We start from the raw sequence: 20,031 nt of genomic DNA, 5'->3' as shown, positions 1-20,031 counted from the left end.
ACTGGTGAAAAAATAAAAACTACAGCAGCCTCCCAGGAGAAGTCACTGATCGCTATCTTCATCTTCCTCCTGCACTAAAACCACTGAAGTCGTTTTCTTCAGTGTCGGAATTGAACAGCCTCAGAATGACTTAATCACACACTTTTTCAGTCTCTCTTTTGTTGTCGCTCTCAATGTCACTTTTGTCTCGAGGCAAATTCGTAAAAATCGTAAAAATCCATAAATTAGCCGCATCATTGTTTAAGCTGCAGTGTTCAAAGCGTGTGAAACAAGCAGCGGCTTGTAGTCCGGAAATTACGGTAACTGTTGCAAAGCTGGTGTATTTGAAGTAATGTTTAGAAATGCACCTGAATGAGACCGTTTTATCTCCCTCCTGAGTTTGGGAATGCTAAATCTAATGCAAACCTGCTAGCTGAAATTGTGCACACTCATCTCCTGCGCACACTGAACGCTCCTGTTTTTACATATGGGAATTTTAATCAGTGCAAACTTGAATGGGCTTTTTAATCATTGTGTGAAACAACAAAGTCCTGGAAAAATGTTCTGGCAATATTTCCCCTCTCTCCAACTCTGACCACTCTACGGTTTTCCACATGCCAACATACAAAACTGTTCTTAAATCCAGCAAACCTCAGAATAAGGTTGTGCTGCAGTGGAATGAGGACAGTTTGGAGACATTCAGAGGTTGTCTGTCATAGAATAGAATAGAATAGAATAGAATAGAATAGAATAGAATAGAATAGAACTTTATTGATCCCGTTGGTGCAAACCTCAGGGAAATTGTTGTGCATGCACCAACTTTAATATTTTCTACAACCTAGAGCTTGATGAGGCTGCTGTGGCAATCGCTGGCTATATATTTTTGTGTTAACAATCCAGTTCCTAGAAAAGATATTCTGCACTTCAGACAACAAGCCACAAAATACAAAAGAGGTTAAAGCCTGTATAAATAAAAAATGAGCTGGCTTTTATGAGCAAAGACCGCGTGGTTGTGGCTTCAGCCCAAAAAGAATGAAATCATCCTGAAAAAAATTAAGAGAGCAACATTGATTTCTATTGAACAGAGGGACTATAAGAGATTATGGGGCTGCATGAAGAACATCACAAACATGAACTCTCAGAGGAAACAGATGATCACATTGGATGATACAGCCAAAGCTAACCAGCTGAAGGGCTGTGTGACTTGGTGGTTAGCACCGTTGCCTCACACCTGGTAGATCCCCAGATTGCCTTGGGTTCTCTTCAGGTTCTCCGGCTTCCTTCCACAGTCCAAAAACACGCTGAGGCTACTTGGTGATTCTAAATTGTCCATATGTGTGAATGTGCTTGATTGTCTCTATGTGTAGTCCTGAGACAGACTGGTGACCCGTCCAGGGGTCCGCTTCACAAAGCAGGTTCAACAAACTCTAAGTCTAGTCCTGAACTCTGAGTTCATCTGCTCTGAGGCAGACACTGGAGTTAGGCGCGTGCACCACAGCTATAAAGCACCAGACACAAATTCATCACGCCATTCACACGACTCACACGTATCTGGACGTGTGTGAGCATGGAGTTTACTTGCTTCATTCGTCCACTTTGACTACCTGTTGGAGAGGATCGGTACCAGGATATCCCTCCAGGATACTAACTACAGGTGCTCGCTGGGATAGAGCCATGTTTTTTTCCTCGCCACATACAGAAACATGGACGAGCGGCCGCCAGCAGGAGTAGGCTGACCACAGCGACGAGGATAGCTAGCAACTCGGCTCGCTAGCTTGTTAAGTTGAAGGGTGGCGTTCTTGTGTGTGGACTGGAGGAGACGGACAGCCCGTCTGCTGAGCACTGAGATCTGCCCTGGACAGTAATGTAGCTGCTTTTCTCCTGGGGTGAGTAAATCAATCAGTATTCACAGTGTTCTTGCAAAAAATGAATGAGTCATGTTCTTGACTTCACCAGAGAATCTCAGCGCTGATTGGCCATCGCGGCGTGAAAGATCGCAAAAGTTCAGATTTTTCAACTTGTGCGTCTAACACGAATTCACGTCATTTGCGTGTTCTGCCCATTTAGCACGGCGACAATTGCATCATTCCCGCCGTGGGACATTTACTTGCGTCTAATCACGTCTTCACATTGACTTTACATGTAAATCATTCGTGTGAATGATTTTACTGGCGTCTGGTGTGAACACAGCATAAAAAGCCAGCATCAATGGGGCCCCGATTCAACGAGTCATCATGGCAACGGGGAAGCAGAGAACCGCGTTTTTCACCCACTAGAACTGGAAATCTTAATGCAGTCATACGGCGAGTTTGAACAAAAAAAAGAAGTGCAACATCGCTGCAGCTGCAAAACAGACGGAGACGGCGTGGAGAACACTGCTGCTGGGGTGAGTTCCTAAGTTTATTTGTCGTCCTTTGATATCACAATTATAGTACAGGGGAAAACTGCTTGAATGAGAAAATAAATAGTTTATAGTACAAATCACTGGATAAATATAACCACTCAAGTTATTTTATCATTAGATTTTTTTTCTTTCCCTGATCGCACGTCACTGATGGACTGTGACGATGAACGGCACCGCTCAAAAAGAGAACGGTCTGGAAATGCTAGAACATCTATGCATCTATGCTATACTGATAATCATTTCCAGATGAATATTTAATTCTCTGCGCAGTAATGCTGCACCTTCATCCACGGGATCGTTATTAAAAGGACATGCCATGTTCCTGGAGAAAGTGGCCACCTACTGTAACAAATGGGCTTCCAATACAGCCGACTGACGGATTTTTAAAATGATTTTTGACAGACAGCAGAGATAGGCTATGCCAAAACTCACCTGTTGAATGAATGAATGAGGAAATCAAATGGCGTGTGTGGATGGAAGAGGGCGGAGACAGAGAGCCGACCAGGTTAGGTTCATAGAGTCTGTTACTACGGTAACTGATCGATGTCTTAAGTTGCCTCTCTCTGTTAAACAGGCTATCGTTACCCCTCTTCCTCTGGTTTGAGTTACCTCCCTTAGTGAAATGGAAAACTCAGAGTTTCCCTTATTTCAGGGTTCAGAGTTTTCACTAAACCTGCTTTGTAAAACGGACCCCAGGTGAACCTGCCTTCATCCTGAGTCGGCTGTGCTGGAGTCCAGCAACCAAGTGAAGCGGTGTATAGATATCAGATATCAGATATCAGATGTGTTTAGACCTGATATCAGAAATAAAAAGAAAACTTATAACAAAATCAGGCTTCTGAACTTGATGGAGTGGGTTAATTAATAAGAATAATTGATCAGATTTACATATGCTTTTCTAGGCACTCAAAGACGCTTTGGTAAGCTATGGTTGTAGCCACAGCTGCCCTGGGGCAGCCTGTCAGAGGCGTGGCTGTCATTCTGCCCCTACAGCCCCTCCGACCACCACCTCAAAGAATCCATTCATACGCATTCACACCAAACTTAACTCAAACTTCAATGGTGTTTTTCTAATGCACATGTTGGACAATACGTGCAGGTTGTTGCATGTTTCTTGCACATATATGCGTTACATTTGTGGCACATTATGCTTGTTTTCACATCCCTTGGTGCACACAGACTGCTTCTGTCACCTCTCTCTTGCAGCAAGTGATCTTGCTTCTCAGCCTTGATCTCTCTCACCAATCTTGCAGAGACTGGCGTTCGGGGAAGGTGTTAGCATGGTTGAATGTGGAGTGCCAGCATAGGTTCCTCTTTAAAAATTTCCCCTGCTTTCATACTAGCTTCACCTCCATCCTCACCACGGTCTGGATTATCTTCTGTGTCATTGTCAGTTTCTGACAATTCCTCTTCGAATCCATCTTCACTGGCAGTTTCCTGGCCTCTCTTCTCCTCACCAGTGTGGTGATCAAATACATGGTCAAGAGCCTCACTTCCAGTACATCAGCCTGCCATGGTGCTGCCACACAATGAACTGTGAGCAAGGCCTCAATTCCAAAGTTATGAGGAAAGTTCATCTCATTGAAGCTATGTTGCAGCTGTTGGTGAGACCTGCCAGCAGGTGTTGTTCACTCTACTGGGCAAAGGTTCCTGTAGTGGTTGCCAGGAAACCCAAGATGTGTGTGTGTGTGTGTGTGCGTGCGTGTGTGTGTGTGTGTGTGTCCATCTGACAAATGAGGAAGTACTTCAGCTCAGTTTTTTACACTCATTGTAGTCTCCTCCATTCATTTCTAATGACTGCTCATTTTTGACCGGTAACACCAAGAGTGTATAGAAGCTGAATAAAACATAAAAACTTGTGTGCAAATTAATGTAATTTATTTTCTGTGGTAAAATCCTCTTTGTGGTCAAAGTCATAGAATCTTAGGTCTGTCTGATCAAGTCGGTCAAATTTGACCAGAAGACAACATGAGGATTTCAAAAATCCCTCCGGTGAAAATTAGGATTTTTTTAAAAAATTTTTTACCTTGTTAAAATGTCACAAGACCTTTAAACTGCACTCTCAGGAACAAAGCGTCAAACAGCAGGATTTTAAAATGCTACGAACAGAAAGCAATTGGGCCAAATGCGCACTACAAAGGCTAAACATGTACAGATGAGGTACTTCCCTTAACTCTCTGGCACTTTAAAGTGAACTACAGCTGCTTGTCTGGCTGTCCACTCTGGACTTTTTCTTTCTTTTCCTTTCTTTTTTTTTTTTTTTTAGGTCAGGAGAATCAGTGTTTTTCATATTTTTCATTCACAAAGCAGCCATAACTCCAAATTCCAGACATGTCTGGAACACATGCTGCTAATAGGCTTTGCAAAAACTCTGCCTTTGGTGACACAGTGGATCCCACAGATATCCAAATACAGCAATGTTTTGTAACTGGTGCTTGTCTTGTTGAGACAAAGTTGGGAAGTTAAAATTCCTTCTCTTAAAATAACCTCAAAAGGGATTCATACCTTTTCACTACAACGTTAACACTTAAAACATTAAAACTTACGATATGTTCTATAATCATACAACACTACCTGTTGTCAGAACATCGTGACTGTGAATAAAAACAAGCCAACAATGACATAATACATGACATTTAAGTTCACCAAAATAGCATGAATGGAATAGAAAGTCATAAAAATAGCAATGAACAGCCTATAGCCTTGTTTAAAATCAAATTCAAGCCATATTTATATAATTACAATTGCTCTGAAAGAAATATTCACTGCAGCTTGGATGCATCATGTAACCAAAACTTACAAGTTTGCCCTGAGTTACTAAGGAAGGCTTATTATAAGTTATAATGAGGCTAACAGCTTAACATTTGACAGCACGAGTACACAAGTGTTATGAGTGTTCTAAATGACTAACGGAACTGAATGCAGAGTTTATGCTAAAAGTGTGTACTAGTCGGATCCATCAAGATTCACCACAACATATTGGTCAGTCCTATTTCAGTATCTTCCCACGTTCACTTACGGAAACTTCAATTTGTATTTGGCATCCACAAATTGTTTTCTGATAACCATTAAAGGCTATTACTGATTGTGACTTAATGCAGCTCTGTTAGCTTGCATGCTGTACATACATTATTTATTATGTAACACAGTTTTGGGAAAAGTCAAAAACTAGGGGCCTTGAGTATTTTATAGAAACAAAATATCAGTCACTGGTCGGTTTTACACTGCGGGGGTTGTCGTGTTAATCACTTTATATTTGGGACGGTTTAATGGTAGGTGGAGGCAAGACAGCTGGGATGACTTGTAGCCCTTCCCACACAATTTCCTGTCAATCTGTCCCATGTGACAATGCCATTGCATCCAAATCAGAGGGAGTGAGCGTCATGTCAAATGAGAATGATGAGCAGGAATTTTAGGGTGACTGACACAATTCAGTAGAAATTAATATGCGCTGACAACACATAGAAACAGACAGATTCACACAAATGAAGTAACTTTTATAATTTATAGAAACCTCTCCACATGTTTGGATAAATGAAAGCACAGATGAGTGGCTCTTTTAGCTGAACACAAACATAACACAAACCATAAGGCATTTCCTCTGTTGAGTACTTTTGACTTTTTTCCAAGAGTCTTCCTGGGAGGCGTAGCAAGCTCCGGAAATTGGATCATCATAGCAATGGATTGGCTTAAACAAAATTAAAACAGGTCCGAACAAAGCCTTGCTGTAATTAACCGTGATTGTTCATGCTATTTGATTAAGATTATCGGTCCCCGGAAATGACCTAATGGCTGTTACACATGAAGTTACACGAGTGTCGCAGAGATTTCAACCACCGATAAATGTCAAAGCAGTGTATATTAGTATAGAAATACAACCTGGGGTTTTATCAGCTGTAGCTCGCACTCTATTGCTTGAGATGTTTGGAAATGACATACTTACAGTTTGCAGGGAGACACTTGCTATCGAAGAACATACCCAGACGAGTTCCACAAAGCTCAGAATTGCTTCCAGTCTGTTGAACATTATGTGTTTACATTCAGAAATACATTTGAACGGGTTTGCTGAACTGTCTGTACAAACAAATCCAGTCTGAACTCATGAGTGTTGATGCTGTAAAGACAGACTGTATATACTATATGTCAGTACTGAATAAATGTTGTGTTAACCTGTCAAGATGCACAGGGATGGAATATGATTGTAAAACATCTCAAGTAACATCTCAACAATATAGCAGGCTTAAGAAGCAGATGTAAATGCATGTTCAGAGTCATTATCCACAATGCAAGACATAAGGGTCATTAGGGAGACTGTAAACATACAATTTGATTCCATTTCTCCCACAAATGACATCCATTATCTATATTTGTGTCTATTATTTCTTCCAATCACATGATTACATAGCCTCCGATAATGCCTTGTAAGTACATAACAGCATTATGATTTTGTTAAATTTTATGGAATGGCAGTTTTTGAGGGTCATATTCCTATGTGTTGTATCACTTTATAGATAATCTGCAAAGGAAGTGGATGTCATTAGTAAGAGTCACATTTGCTCCTTCGCCTTAAAAAATGACCACAGGCTTAATTTGTTCTGTTCTGTTGATATAAGTGGACACAAAAGAACGCTGATAAGTGGTCATGTCTGATCCTCTGCGTTGATATCTGGTCCTTCTGTAGATGGCGCTAACTTTCTTCCTAAAGTACTGTCCAGAGAAGACGTACAGCAAAGGGTTGAGGGTGCTGTTGAGAAAGGCCAGATACACTGAGACCTGTCCTCCTATGTCCAGAGTGTGAGACCACTCCGTCTCATCCAGCACTTTAACATCACAGAGTATATCCAGGAGGGTAAATACTTGGAAGGGACTCCAACAAAATAAAAATAGTAGTGTGACAGCATACACCAGAACAGTGGCCTTTGTGTCATTCGTGTCATGAAAACCTAAGCTCTCAGTTCTCTGAGCTAAAGCTTTGATTATATTCCCACTGCTGAAAACAATGACCAGAACAGGGAACACAAAGCCCGCCAAGTTCATCAGAATCTGATGGGCCAGCTTCCAAGAACTGTCATTAGTGTAATCCAGTATACAGGCCGTTACACCGTGCTCCTCAATGAACATGACCTTTCTGTGAACCATGGTTGGCATGCTCAGCAACAACCCCAATATCCACAGCATGATGCACATCACCTTGGCGTAACGTGTCCGTCTCAGCCACCTGGCCTTCATGGTCTTTACAAGCGCTAAGTAACGGTCGATGCTAATCATCACCAGGGTGTAGATGCTGGTGTAGAAATTGATGATGATGATGGAGTTGACAATTTTGCACAAGGCGTCTCCATAAGGCCAGTTAAACTCATTGAGGATGTTCATTGCCCAGAAAGGGAGGCCACACAAAAGAATGAAGTCAGCGAGTGCCAGGTTGCTCAGGTAGATCTCTGCTATGGTCAGTCGATCCTTGTGGGCTACAAACACACCCAGAACAAAGCTGTTGAAGAGAAGGCCCAGCAGAGATAAAGTGAAGACGTATGGGGGAATGATGGTCTGGATCATAGTCCATTCAGTGGAGTCTGGAGATTCTGATGGATTGAACGGCTGGGATGTGCTGCTGTTTTCAGACCACAACGTTGCCAGAGTTACGAGCTGCATTGGCTCCATCAGCTGGGAAAAAAAAAAGAAATTATACTCAACTTATCAGTAATGCTATTATTGGATGTAAAATGCATGGTGCTATATTATCGTGACTCTTACTGTTGTCTTTGTGGTCCGAACAAAGTGCGTAAAATTCAGACTGAGCCGCCGTTGCTCTGACATCACATTAACAAGTTAAACAACCTTCCTGACTGACTAATCTGAGTTTTCGTAACAGCTGTGAACCTCGTGTTAGTTTTTCATACTCTTATTTAGCCTCAAAACTAAAAAAAAAATAAGATTGAACAGAAGTTCTTACCGTATGGTTCTTAAAAAAGTTCTTCCTTTGGTCAAAATGTTAATGGTAGAAGGCAGGTCTGTAACACGGCTCAGCTGTGGACACCCAACTCCTGGTGAAAGTACACATTGAGGCAGAGGGGAGATCTTCTGACGACGTTTTTGTATACAGAGTTACATTCTTCCACACCCTTTGCCAAGGACTTCAATTTATCATTTTGTTTATAAAAAAGTCAGACTTTGGTCCATGCACATACATGAGGTAAGCTGAGACTGCAGCGCACTTAATATGTTGGAGAGAATCCCAAACTGGAGATAGCAAGTGTTGCAGAAGACTTTCACAAAACTATTAAGAAAGAGAAAAGACAGCTTTATTATCATTATTATTATTATTATTTTACTGAAGATGTATTTGTTCCATTTGAATTGAAACTTAACATTTCGCTCACTTATGTCACACTGATACGCAATGTTTTCATGTAACCACAACAACATTCCTCAGGGTTAACAGGAAAGAGTCACTCACATGCTTACGTGTATTTCCAGTAAATGTAATAATCACTGGAAAGATAAAACCAATTAACAGTATTGTTTTTACTTTTTACACAGTCTATGATACCTCTTTGTATGCGCTGAGATTGTGAATTAAGTCTGTGTTTTTCAGTTGATCAACATTATTCCAAAATGTTTAACTGATTCAATGTATGTGTAAGTGTAATCTAAATGTCATCTTAACCAAAGATAATGAAATGATACTGTATTGTAAGTCTAAGACCAAGTAACAATTAAATGGGAAATGACATATTTTCTTTTGTTAGTGTATCACTATTAAATGAAAAGCATTAATATCTAAAAATGAGTATAAGGGGAAATCGTGTCTCCCCTTTTATGGTCAATCTTGAATCAGTCTGAGGGGAGAAGCAGCTCATTGACATCCAGTGTATAAACAACCTTATCTTGTTAAAACAAAGACATTCCATTCCTCTAATAGTCACAGATGAGACTTTATTTAGGACATTAACACCCATACATTGTTGATTTACTTATTATTTTAAAGCATTAGGGGACACCTTTTTCATTTAGTGTTTAAGTATATTGAAAATACATAGATTAAAGCAATATGTTCACTCTGTATGCTCCAGTTCCCATAAAACAAACATGGATTCATTTTTGTATACATATTCTTACATCTGTTGGAGTACATTCAAAAGCCAGTTTCAACATGAGGCCATTCAAGAAACCTCACTGTCTTAGAAAAACAACATCCTTTCTTTGTCAACAGCAACAGAAGTGAGTGACTTTAAAAAGCAACCAGAGTTCACAATAAATTAAATTCAATATGGACTTAAGTTCAGGATTGCAGGTCAAGGGTAGCTTTGGAGGGGATTTATCCCAAACAAAACAGCAAAGTTGCAGAGTCTTCTATAAACTACAATCTTAGTTTAATGCTTTAATAAATATGGCAATGAGGTGTCTTGCCAAATATGTAGTCAGATTTGCACCATTCTCATGTTTCTACAGTAATTATGAAAGCAAAAGCATCCTGCCGTCAGCTCTGAGATCACCGCTTAACATGTTATATCTTGTTATGCTAAACTCAGAAAATGAAATTATGTTGTAAACGCAACATAATGCGGTAGGGAGTGTGTCTTTTTGTCTGGAGGAAATGAACGAGCTACAGCATGTTAATAATTAAGCTTCAGATGGAGCCAGGCTAGTCAGTTCCCCTCGTCTCCCGTCTTTTTGCCATGTTGAGCTGAACAGCTGCTAGAAAAAGCATCAGATTTACCATAAAGACAGGGAAATGGTTTTGGCTGTCTCCTCAAACTCTCAGCAAGAAGGCACATAATTGTATTTCCCAAAATGCTTTCTCAAATGGTAAAGGCTTATTAAATCACACCTCTGTCACTGCAGGTTTACTAAATGTATTTCTTTAACAACTCTTTTTCAGTCCATATGTTCTCTATGTGTGTAGAGAGAGCTAGATTTTAGTACTCTCTGTTTGCTTAGTTGAGTTAAGATTGGCATTGGAGTGACCAGACTTCTTCCGTTGCTCTTTCCTCCTGCACACCACAAGCTGAAACACTTCCTTTGCCCTCTGCTTGAAGTGCTTCCCCACAATCACATACAGGAAAGGATTTAGTGAGCTGTTGCTATAGCCAAGGTATGTAGCTAACTGGTTGCCAATGTCCAACACATGCGCCCATGTACATCCAGAGATGACTTCATAGTGATCCAAGGTGTCCAAGAACATCAGAATCTGGTAGGGCAGCCAGCAGAGAACAAACACGGCCAGAACAACAAGCACAAGGCACGCTGCCTTCCTCTCCACACTTCCTCTGCTGCCTTTTCTCATTTTTCGGCTGCTTCGAATGACTTTAATGATGTGGTAACTACAGAATGACACAATGGGGACAGGAATAAGAAAGCCGACTATGCTGACAGTTATGTTGTAGCGCAATCTCCACCCTTCGTGCGGGTACGCTAGGTAGCACGCATCGACCCCCAGATGAGGGAAGAACTGCACGGAGCGGAAGAGAACAGCAGGGAAACTGAGCAAAATCCCAGCGATCCAGATACCGAAGCAAATCCCACGTGCCCAGAAGGCCTGTCTCTGCCTTCCCTGGGACAGCGGTCTGGTAAGGGCCACATACCTGTCCACGCTCACAACTGTGAGGAACAGCATGCTACAGTAATAATTCATCCCAATGACAATGCTAATAAGCTGGCACATGAACTGTCCGAATCTCCAGTGGAACTTGTCGATAATGGTTGCGACCCAGAATGGCAGACAGGAAACCATGAGGAGATCTGCCGCTGCCAGATTGCTCAGGTAAATGTCGGCGACGGAGCTGCGCCTCTTCTGGAAACAGAACACACAAAGCACGAAGGAGTTGCCGATCACCCCCAGAAGGCATATGATGGACATGTAGGCAGGCTGCATGGTGTAAACCCAGTCCCATGCGTCTGTGTGGTTGCAGACGACCTCAGCACTTGTGGCAGTCTCCATAAGTAACTCACCTTCTGAATTTGGAGTCACAGTGAAAGCTGTTTTTCCATAACAGAAAAATGAGGGTGTGTTCAAAACTAATGCTCATTACAGGGAAACCTTTTAACTGTGTCAACACAGTGTCTAACTTCTGTGTTGCTTCCTTTGTGTCATGATTTGAGATCTATGTGTGCAGGAATAATTGACTTAATGGAGTGTGGATAGGGATGCCTTATCAGTCAGAGCAGAGAGCAAACGCATGCCGCCATTAAAGAGGAGAATCGTAGCAACAGATACAGTAAAGGACCAGATCTGTGGCTGAAAAGAGAAAAGACACACATGTATAGACGTACCAGAACAGACATGCAGAAAACGACAATTTACATATTAAAGTCAAACTGAAATGTGAAATTCTCTTCATATTTATGCAGGAAAGTATAAATCAAGGCTTTGCTGCCTAAGTGGGTGTTTTTAATTAGAATTGTTGGCAGACATTTGAATTGGTGTTGCTATGCTGTCAAATTTCACTGTGTGCTAATAACGGGACGACATCATCACCCTGTATCGCCATCAAGGTTTGACAAAAGATGTTTTTTGCACATTTTATATTTATTTATTTTTTATCGAACTAGAAGTGACTTTTTAGAATTTGCTATTTAAGCTGTTGCAGCATTCAACATTTCACCATTACTTTGAATTCCACCCAAGTTAAAGCCGTTTAGTTTGCAAATGTTAGAACTGAGGGGGGAAAATCCCAGTAGCAGCTCCTCTGTGCTGCATTTATAGAGCTTTTTATAAAGGAGGTGGTCATGTACTTTGTGTTGTGATTTGAATCAACACACAGAGTCAGTAATAAATACACAAAGTCTTATTATCGTCATTCGTCACGACTAATGTTGATCCTTTGTTTTTGTAAGTACAGTTTTGACCTGACAGATACACAACTCAGTAAAAATGTTGAGGATTGAGCCAAGTCTTTTTTTTAGATGCAAACTTGATTAACGTGACATTTCAGCAGGAATATGAGAAGAACCTATTTTTTTTAGATTTGAAACAACAAAGCAAAAACCAATGGTTGCATAATTCTGAAATGCCGACAAAAATACATGAAATGAGGTTGAACTGTTTATTTTTGGCAGACATTTTATCATTTGAGGTAACTTTGTCTGCCTGCATGTTTTTCTTCCACAACAATTTTCTTCCCTGGCACTTGTGGTAAAGTGTGATTTCCTGTTTGGCCTGGCATGTCTTCATTTTGAGGACACCGACGGGTGTACCCTCACCCACAGCCCACAATGAGTCAACACTGGGCCATTAAATGATGGTGTGGGGAGAAATCTACACTGCGACAACTGAGGTCTATAAAGCCAACAGAAGGGAGCATGTTTATGCATCAGCAGTGGAAACTCTTTGACAGAATCCCGTTTTAACTCAGCAGACAGTGAGTCACAAACACCAGAAAACACTTAGCAAGCAGTTGTTCCTGTTTTTGTGCTCAACTTAACATTTAAATGCATTATAAAGACTCAGAATGGTATAAAACCATAAGTATATTTTATTTGATGCTGATTTTCAGAGCAAACAACGGCACTGTTCACATCTTCATAGTTATCAGCAAAATAGGATATGAGTAGGAAAATATATACTTCCTTTTTTTTTTTTTTTACACTGCAACCAGGCAGATGTAGATCTGTACATTCAAAATATGAGCAAACTGTTGTGAAAATTATGAAAAACAAGTCTCTAGTTTTTCAAACTTGATACATATTTTCTGACACAGCTACATAAAATAATATTTGTTTGCGGTCTGTAACACGATAATTTCTTCAAGATGTAACATTTGAGCCTTGTGTATCCCCACACATATGATCATATTTCCTCACAACAATTAAAACAAGAGTTTCTTAAACTGTGTTTTGAGGAAGGATTATTTGGTCCCATTACTCCATACTTACATCCATCACAATTTTAAACATGAACTTATCATTTTAACATTGTTACATGACAGTTAACTGGAGTCTCTGTAAGGTCAACTGTTGTGGAGACAGTATTTCACAGAAGCGTTTTATAGCATAGTCTTGAGTGTAGAGGACAGGTTTGATCGTGTGGAGTCAGAGGTCACTCTTCTCGTAACGCTACACTGCTGGAAAACCTCCCAAACTTTTTTCCGGAAGTTCTTTCCTACAATAACGTACAGGATGGGGTTCAGAACGCTGTTGAATAAGGCTAAGTAGTTAAAGATCTGGTTGCAGATGTCTATGACAGCCGAGAGGTGACATCCTCCCAGGACGTCGGCCCGTAACAGCACATCCACTGCAGTGACCACGTGGAACGGCACCCAGCAGATGACGAAGGCCAGGAGGACCACCAGCACCAGAGTGGTGGCTTTCCGCTCTGTTTTCTCAGCATTTACCCTTCCTATTGTTTGGACCTTCAAAGCCAGAATAATCTTGAAAGTGCAGAACGAGATAATTGCAATGGGAATGATGAAGCTAAAAATGATCAACATCCCATCACAGAGCAGCTCTACACTGTGGCTTGGGTAGTGCAGAAAGCATGCATCAATGCCATACTCCGGGAAATGTCTCACTTCCCTGAAGATGAGCGTGGGGACACTGAGGAGAAAGCCAAAACCCCATGTCAGTAGGCAGCCCAGTTTGGCATACTTTGGCCTACGCATTCTTCCATGGGACATTGTATGCACCAGTGCCACATAGCGATCGATGCCGACCAGAACGAGGAAGTAGATGCTGCAGTGGACGTTCATCTTAATGCCCACATTGATGATTTTGCACATGAATTGACCAAAAGGCCAATGGAAATCATTGGCGATGTTGACAGCCCAGAAGGGCAAACAGGACACCAGGAGAAGGTCGGCAGCAGCCAGGTTGCTCAGGTAGATCTCAGCCACGGTGCAAGCCTTCTTGTGGAGGCAGAAAACCGTCAGGACGAACACGTTGAACACGATACCCAGCACACTGATAATCAAAATATACACTGGCTGGCTGGCGTTGAGCCACTCCCAGGCCTCCAGGTCTGGACAATGAGTGCCATTGGTGTTGTTCAGGTCTCCATTTGATAGTGTGGTGCTGAGAGTTGGGATGCTGCAAGGAGATCAGAAATATGAAGTTAAAAAAAAGGGGGGGGGGTTTAAAAATATGTTAATAGTAAATATTTTGTGAAATATTTAGATGATCACTACTTGTCTCATGTCTGTGGTAAACATGTGGCTGTAGCCAGCAGGCAGTTGGATGGCTGTTTCTACGTTTGCAGACTTTATGCTAAGTCAATCTGAGTTACATCTGCCTATTTACTGTACAGGCATGACAGTGATATCAGTCTCCTTGTCGTATTCAGCACAAAAAAAGCTCAAAACATACATATTTTACAAAATGTCAGCCTATTCTTTTAAATCAACAGCATTTGAACAAAATATTACAAATTGTATGTATTTAAAGTGTCATCCTTTGGCACAATGCATGTGCAGCTGACCGACATGCTCGGCCAGCTAAACACAAAATGTGTATTTTAATAGCCTAAAGAAACTGCTTGGAAAATGTATTTCTGACTTAAAACATATACTACAATTAAAGTCAACCAACTTTTGATGATTATTTGGTTTGTCAATTAATCATGTGTATAGTTCTCTCTGTGATTGTCAGGTTCAGCTGTATAATTTACTGTTGGGTTTGGTTATCCCCTGACATGGCCTTTAAGTTTCCACAGGAGCAGAGTTTAACATAAAACTCACTGGAACTGCAGCCTGTTGCTTTCAAACAGGGACCTTTGTAGTGAGATATAATGACACCAACTGCCATAAACAATTACTGTGGTAATTACACCTCTGCAAACAGCTCATCAGCAAACCAAAAATGGACATATCCATACTGTGCATGCACTTGTGATTAGAATCATTACTTGCACCATGCTTTACCCTCAGTGTCTGAGTCATGTGGAATATCATTGCAATATTCCGCTAATGAGAAACAGGTTCACTAGAATTCTCTTTGGAGTTTCTTGCGCAATATAACATTACATCTTAAACATGTGGGAATCTGTTATGAAGGATCATTAAATCAATGCCAACCGTATTGACAAATGATACTGAAAAACGATAGGAATGTGCTTTAATGTGTCAATAATGAAATAAGGTGCAATTTAAAAGCAGATTTCATCCAAAAAGTGTCACAAAAGAGTTTGTTTTTGCTGCACTGAGCAAAAGTTCACGACTGTGGCAGCAGGAAAATGGTATGCAGAAGCTCCTGGAGCAACATGTGCTTTAAAAACCACATGTTACCAGATGTTTGACATTCATCAGATTCATTAACTTTAGTTTTTTCAGAGGTCTCATTATGAGATGCTGCAAATTGCTGCCATTTTACTTTTTGTTCAATCTAAATTTATACACAAAAAATGTGAAGAAATACAAATAAAGAAGAAGAAAATGACAGTGTGCTCATGCTCACTGTCAAGTAACACCAAACTTTTTGATGCTAGAAGACGCTTTATTTAGATTCCCAGTGAAGACAGTTTTCGTCTCCTTGAGTTTGATTTTGCTGCATTTCTCGACATATTATTAAATTCAAAAGCTTCTTTCTTCACACATCTCAACACATTTTTACCAATACATTCTACACATGGGGAAAATGATTTAAAAGCACAACACCTTCATGTATTACAGATTACATGAAATATTTCTGCAATATTTAAAACATTTAAATGTTCATACATACCTTGTAGGTTGGGGAGTCATTTCTCCAGCACTGTGAAGTGTCCAGATACCCTACTACACAGTTACCAGTAAACGCTCTTACTCAACCCTGCCTGACTCTGACTGGCTCTCTTAAAGGAAACCATAATTAAAGTGATGTCAGCCAAAAAGGCAAGGCAAGCTTCTCTGCATGGCACAAAAAAATAAAAAAAATACTTCAATCACATGCATGCTCTCTGACTGTCTTTTCCTCCTCTGTCCTCCTTGTAGTAAGACCAGCACTTCTATGTGTTTGTAATGCGGGAATGTTTTCCAGCTAAATGCTTTATGCTGGATAAAGATGTCAGGGACAGTAAACACACTGAGGTACACATAATCAGTCCTGCATATGTGGAAGTGTTGAAGAATTTTCCTCCTGTATCATCACTGTTGAAGTGTGTTGGAATTCTTTTTTTTGATTTTCTTCTTATTATTATTTTTACACTTGTCTGCTTTCAGTAAGCAGCCATGCAGTTTATTTGTTGTCCTTGTGTAATGTATGTTTATGTGTCTACTGTGAGGACATTTTCAAAAATTTCAGACACTACTATGATGTTTTGGCAACATTCTTGTTTTTTCTTTTTCTTTTTTTTTTGTTTTCCCTGTAATATTTATAGCAATAATAGATGGTATAATAATACGATTTATAATAATAAATGTGACTTGTTGTGCATAGTCTAAACTTGTTCCCATTTGTACTGTATTGTTATGAAATTCTCTATAAGTTCTTTGACACAAACACTTGTTTTCTCATTAGTAAAGTAGTGCAATTAGGGGCTTGGATCATAAAAGCACCTCCACTTATTATCATGGTGAAGTGACCATGCATTGCATTTGGGACAAATTAATCCATTTACTGTAACACACCATGTTTCTTGTAAGATTGTTGCTACTACAAATAATGCTGCCTTTCTAATGGCTTCACCAGTGCATTATGGTTGGGATACATTTGCAGGAAAATGTTAGGTCATTTGTTGTTGTGCAAAAAAATGGCAATGTGCCACTATTGTGCATAACACTACGCATTTGTTGATCAAACATGTGCATAGACACATTCCTGGCTGATTGTTGTAGCGTCATTTGTGTTGCCTGTTTTCGCCATTTAACTTTAACACAATTTTGGCCAATGATAGAAGCAGTTTCTCATATGAACTGCACAGGTTACACATACGGCTTTCTGTTGTGAACACTGAAAACTGGTCAAACTTAACAAAAGAGGAAATATTGTAAATTGAAGGTTTGCATGTTGCAAAGTTGGTGTTTTGGTGTCTAATAAGCCTTCAATCTTAGTTACTCTAGTTACACTTGTGACTGAATCTGTTCCTGATCTATGCAATTTAATAGTTTTCCTAAAACTTTTGAGGAAAAGACAAACATTTATGCACATTAAAGTGTTCACATTGCCGGTCTTTTTATGTCCGCTTTGCGGCCAGTGCAGCCGTTTCTCTGAGGCAAAACATTAGGCTCTAAAACCTCTCTACATGTTATATGCTTTATGTTCTTGTCTGTCCTTTGAGACTGTGTTTGGTTTCCTGAGGTGTGACTCATACAAAACCGCTGCATTCAACTAAACATCTTCCTACGAGGCTGGTTGTGTTGATAGCCACTGTGGCTGGTCGGGTCTGCGCTTCGCTTCATGTGGTGCAAGGTGTTATTTTAAGATTAGAGAGGGTTGCATAGCCCAGAACAACAAATCACACTCATCATCCACTGTTGCTGCCAAGTTAATGATGCAAGATCCATTCCCTTCTTCCTCCACTCACCCTTCTCCTCCAAGCTAATCAGATACACATGATGGCGTGTCTGTTCGTATGTACGTATTATTGCATGTGTAACGAGAAGCACTGGCAGCTCCATCATCAACACTGACAGTCTAAGATGTTTTCTGAGAACTGGAATTTTCGCTTTGCACAGAGACATCACATGGATGCAAAACACAGCAGTATGAGAGCTGTGCAGCTAAACAGAAAGAAATCAAACGCCATTTTAAATTGAGCGCTGATTAGAATGGATAAAATGCTTCAAGCTGTCAATAATGTGCCAAAACCAATCTGGTGTGTCACAGTCTTATGATTATTGTGCAGCAGATGCATGACCATGAGGAAGTCAGTGAGCAGAAGGGCACACTATAATAAGATTGGGATCTTCCCTGAAATAATGTCGCAATAGTGCATTTCAGCGTCCTACACCCCGTCTCAGTCCGCTGTTTTATGTTTACTACCAGCATACAGTTGTCCCAAAATGTATTCATACCTTTCTTTTAAAGAAAAGGCAAAATTCACAAGAGTCAGTCAAATAACTAGAAACTGAAAAAAGCAATAATAGTAAACATTTTGCTAAATTATAATTTAATGAAATAAGACATTGCTTTTGAATTGTGGTTGAAAAGAATAATTTAAAAAAAGACTGTCCTGGACAAATGAGAGCACTTTGCTGATGAGCCGTGGGACAAAATCCAAACACCTGTCAACAGGTGTAGAAGTCTGACTGAGAGTTACAGAAAACACTTGATGGCAATGATTGGCTCAAAGGGTTGGATACAAGGATTCAAGGCTTTATTGGTCACAAACACAGTGATACATGGTATAACACGCAGTGAAATGCTTTGCATACGTGTTTCACACCGAGACAATATTAAGAGGATAAATAACAACAATGCTTGTTTACTTGTTTTTTTAAATATATTTCTGTTGAACCACGGTTCAAAAGCAACGTCATGATTTTTATTATATTTTTATTTATTATTACTTTTATCAATTTGTGTTTTTCCTTCTTTGATGGGAGAGTATGAATACATTTGAGGACGACTGTAACTGCTGATTGGTGAGCAGTGACCTCAGACTGACCTCCAGTCGGTGGGATACTGTTGTCAGGTTGATGTCGTTAGCGTTCAGTTGTAGATTTTCTTCTGGCGCCATTCTGCCCACCATCAGTTTTCTGGAACAGGCTGAAGTAGATTGTCTGTCAGACAATATAATCCCAGCAAAGTGATAAGACTTCCTGGTGCTGCAACACACGGATTGTTTCTTTCCTTTCACCATTTCCTCGTTTCTTTTAAATGTTTAGAATCATAACAAGATGTCTCATTTGATGCATGTTTTTATTCACTTGCACGATTGATTAATTTACAAAAGAGTGTATTGTATTAACGTTCCAAGATACTCCCGTGGAACCAAACTCATTGGGAAAGGGAAACACAATATCTAAACACCAGAACAAAAGTAGTTATGCAACATCTTTATTACAAACAATGGATGCCTTAATGACCTGGCCTTACACGTTGGAAAATTCCATCCATCCATCCATCCATCCATTTTCTATACACCGCTTAATCCTCACTAGGGTCGCGGGGGGGCTGGAGCCTATCCCAGCCGACTTAGGGCGAAGGCAGGGGACACCCTGGACAGGTCACCAGTCTATCACAGGGCCACGTTGGAAAATTAAAATTTTTAACTGACAAGACAAAGTTATTTAATCTCTTGATCAATATCGTTTTTCCAAAGACATTTGTTTTCATTGCACACACAAATTCAGTTTGTGTGAACATGTTCATTTCAGATTGCAGCACACTTGTCATCTCAGGTCTTGGACCAAATACTTGGTCTTCTGCCAACATTTCTCCAGACCGTTATGCCAACGGATCGTTCATATGATGCTTCTCTGTCTTGTGCTTGCGCTTGTTTAGTCTTAACCTGATGAAAATTGCGCAAAAGATTTAATCACAACAACTGTAATGATAAGTGGGGAGATAAAGACCCATTTCTCACTGCTTGTTGTTGTGGGAACGCGGTGAAGTTGTGAATCTGGTCGATCATTTCTTATCTGAAGCGTGATCGATTTATTCATTTTATAAACCCTAAAAAGACATCATACTTCAAATCCACAGAGCAAACATGGAAAACAGTCTTTATCATAGTTTACAGTATGTTGCTTTTCTTTTCTTTTCTCTTTTTTTCACTTCATGCCTCTAAAACGGGAACT

At 40.2% G+C, this 20,031-nt stretch overlaps 3 protein-coding genes across 4 annotated transcripts; all 3 read right to left on the bottom strand.

Annotated features, from left to right (window-relative positions):
* Positions 1–6,949: 6,949 nt before the first annotated feature.
* Positions 6,950–8,041, bottom strand: bdkrb1 (bradykinin receptor B1). The gene has a single exon (XM_008306883.1). The coding sequence runs from the start codon at positions 8,039–8,041 to the stop codon at positions 6,950–6,952; it is 1,092 nt and encodes a 363-aa protein (XP_008305105.1).
* A 1,253-nt stretch (positions 8,042–9,294) lies between these two features.
* Positions 9,295–11,293, bottom strand: LOC103376497 (B2 bradykinin receptor-like). Its single transcript, XM_008306882.1, has one exon. It carries the CDS (start codon positions 11,253–11,255, stop codon positions 10,293–10,295), a length of 963 nt encoding a protein of 320 aa, XP_008305104.1. The 5' UTR covers positions 11,256–11,293; the 3' UTR covers positions 9,295–10,292.
* Positions 11,294–12,412: 1,119 nt separating this feature from the next.
* On the bottom strand, positions 12,413–19,520 carry LOC103376496 (B2 bradykinin receptor-like). 2 transcript variants are annotated; one of them, XM_008306881.1, is made up of 3 exons: positions 19,509–19,520; positions 16,034–16,113; positions 12,413–14,404 (listed from the first exon to the last, which is right to left on the bottom strand). In XM_008306881.1, exons 2-3 carry the CDS (start codon positions 16,051–16,053, stop codon positions 13,366–13,368), a joined length of 1,059 nt encoding a protein of 352 aa, XP_008305103.1. In that variant the 5' UTR covers positions 16,054–16,113; positions 19,509–19,520; the 3' UTR covers positions 12,413–13,365. The 2 variants fall into 2 exon arrangements, with proteins under 2 accessions (XP_008305103.1, XP_008305102.1); XM_008306880.1 differs by lacking the exon at positions 19,509–19,520 and having other exon boundaries at positions 16,034–16,130.
* Positions 19,521–20,031: the final 511 nt, after the last annotated feature.

Source organism: Stegastes partitus, unplaced genomic scaffold, assembly GCF_000690725.1.
Source record: "Stegastes partitus isolate 25-593 unplaced genomic scaffold, Stegastes_partitus-1.0.2 Scaffold48, whole genome shotgun sequence".
NCBI classification, from domain to species: Eukaryota; Metazoa; Chordata; class Actinopteri; family Pomacentridae; genus Stegastes; species Stegastes partitus.
Note: the sequence above shows the minus strand (reverse complement) of the source record. Positions and strands in the feature narration are given on the sequence as shown.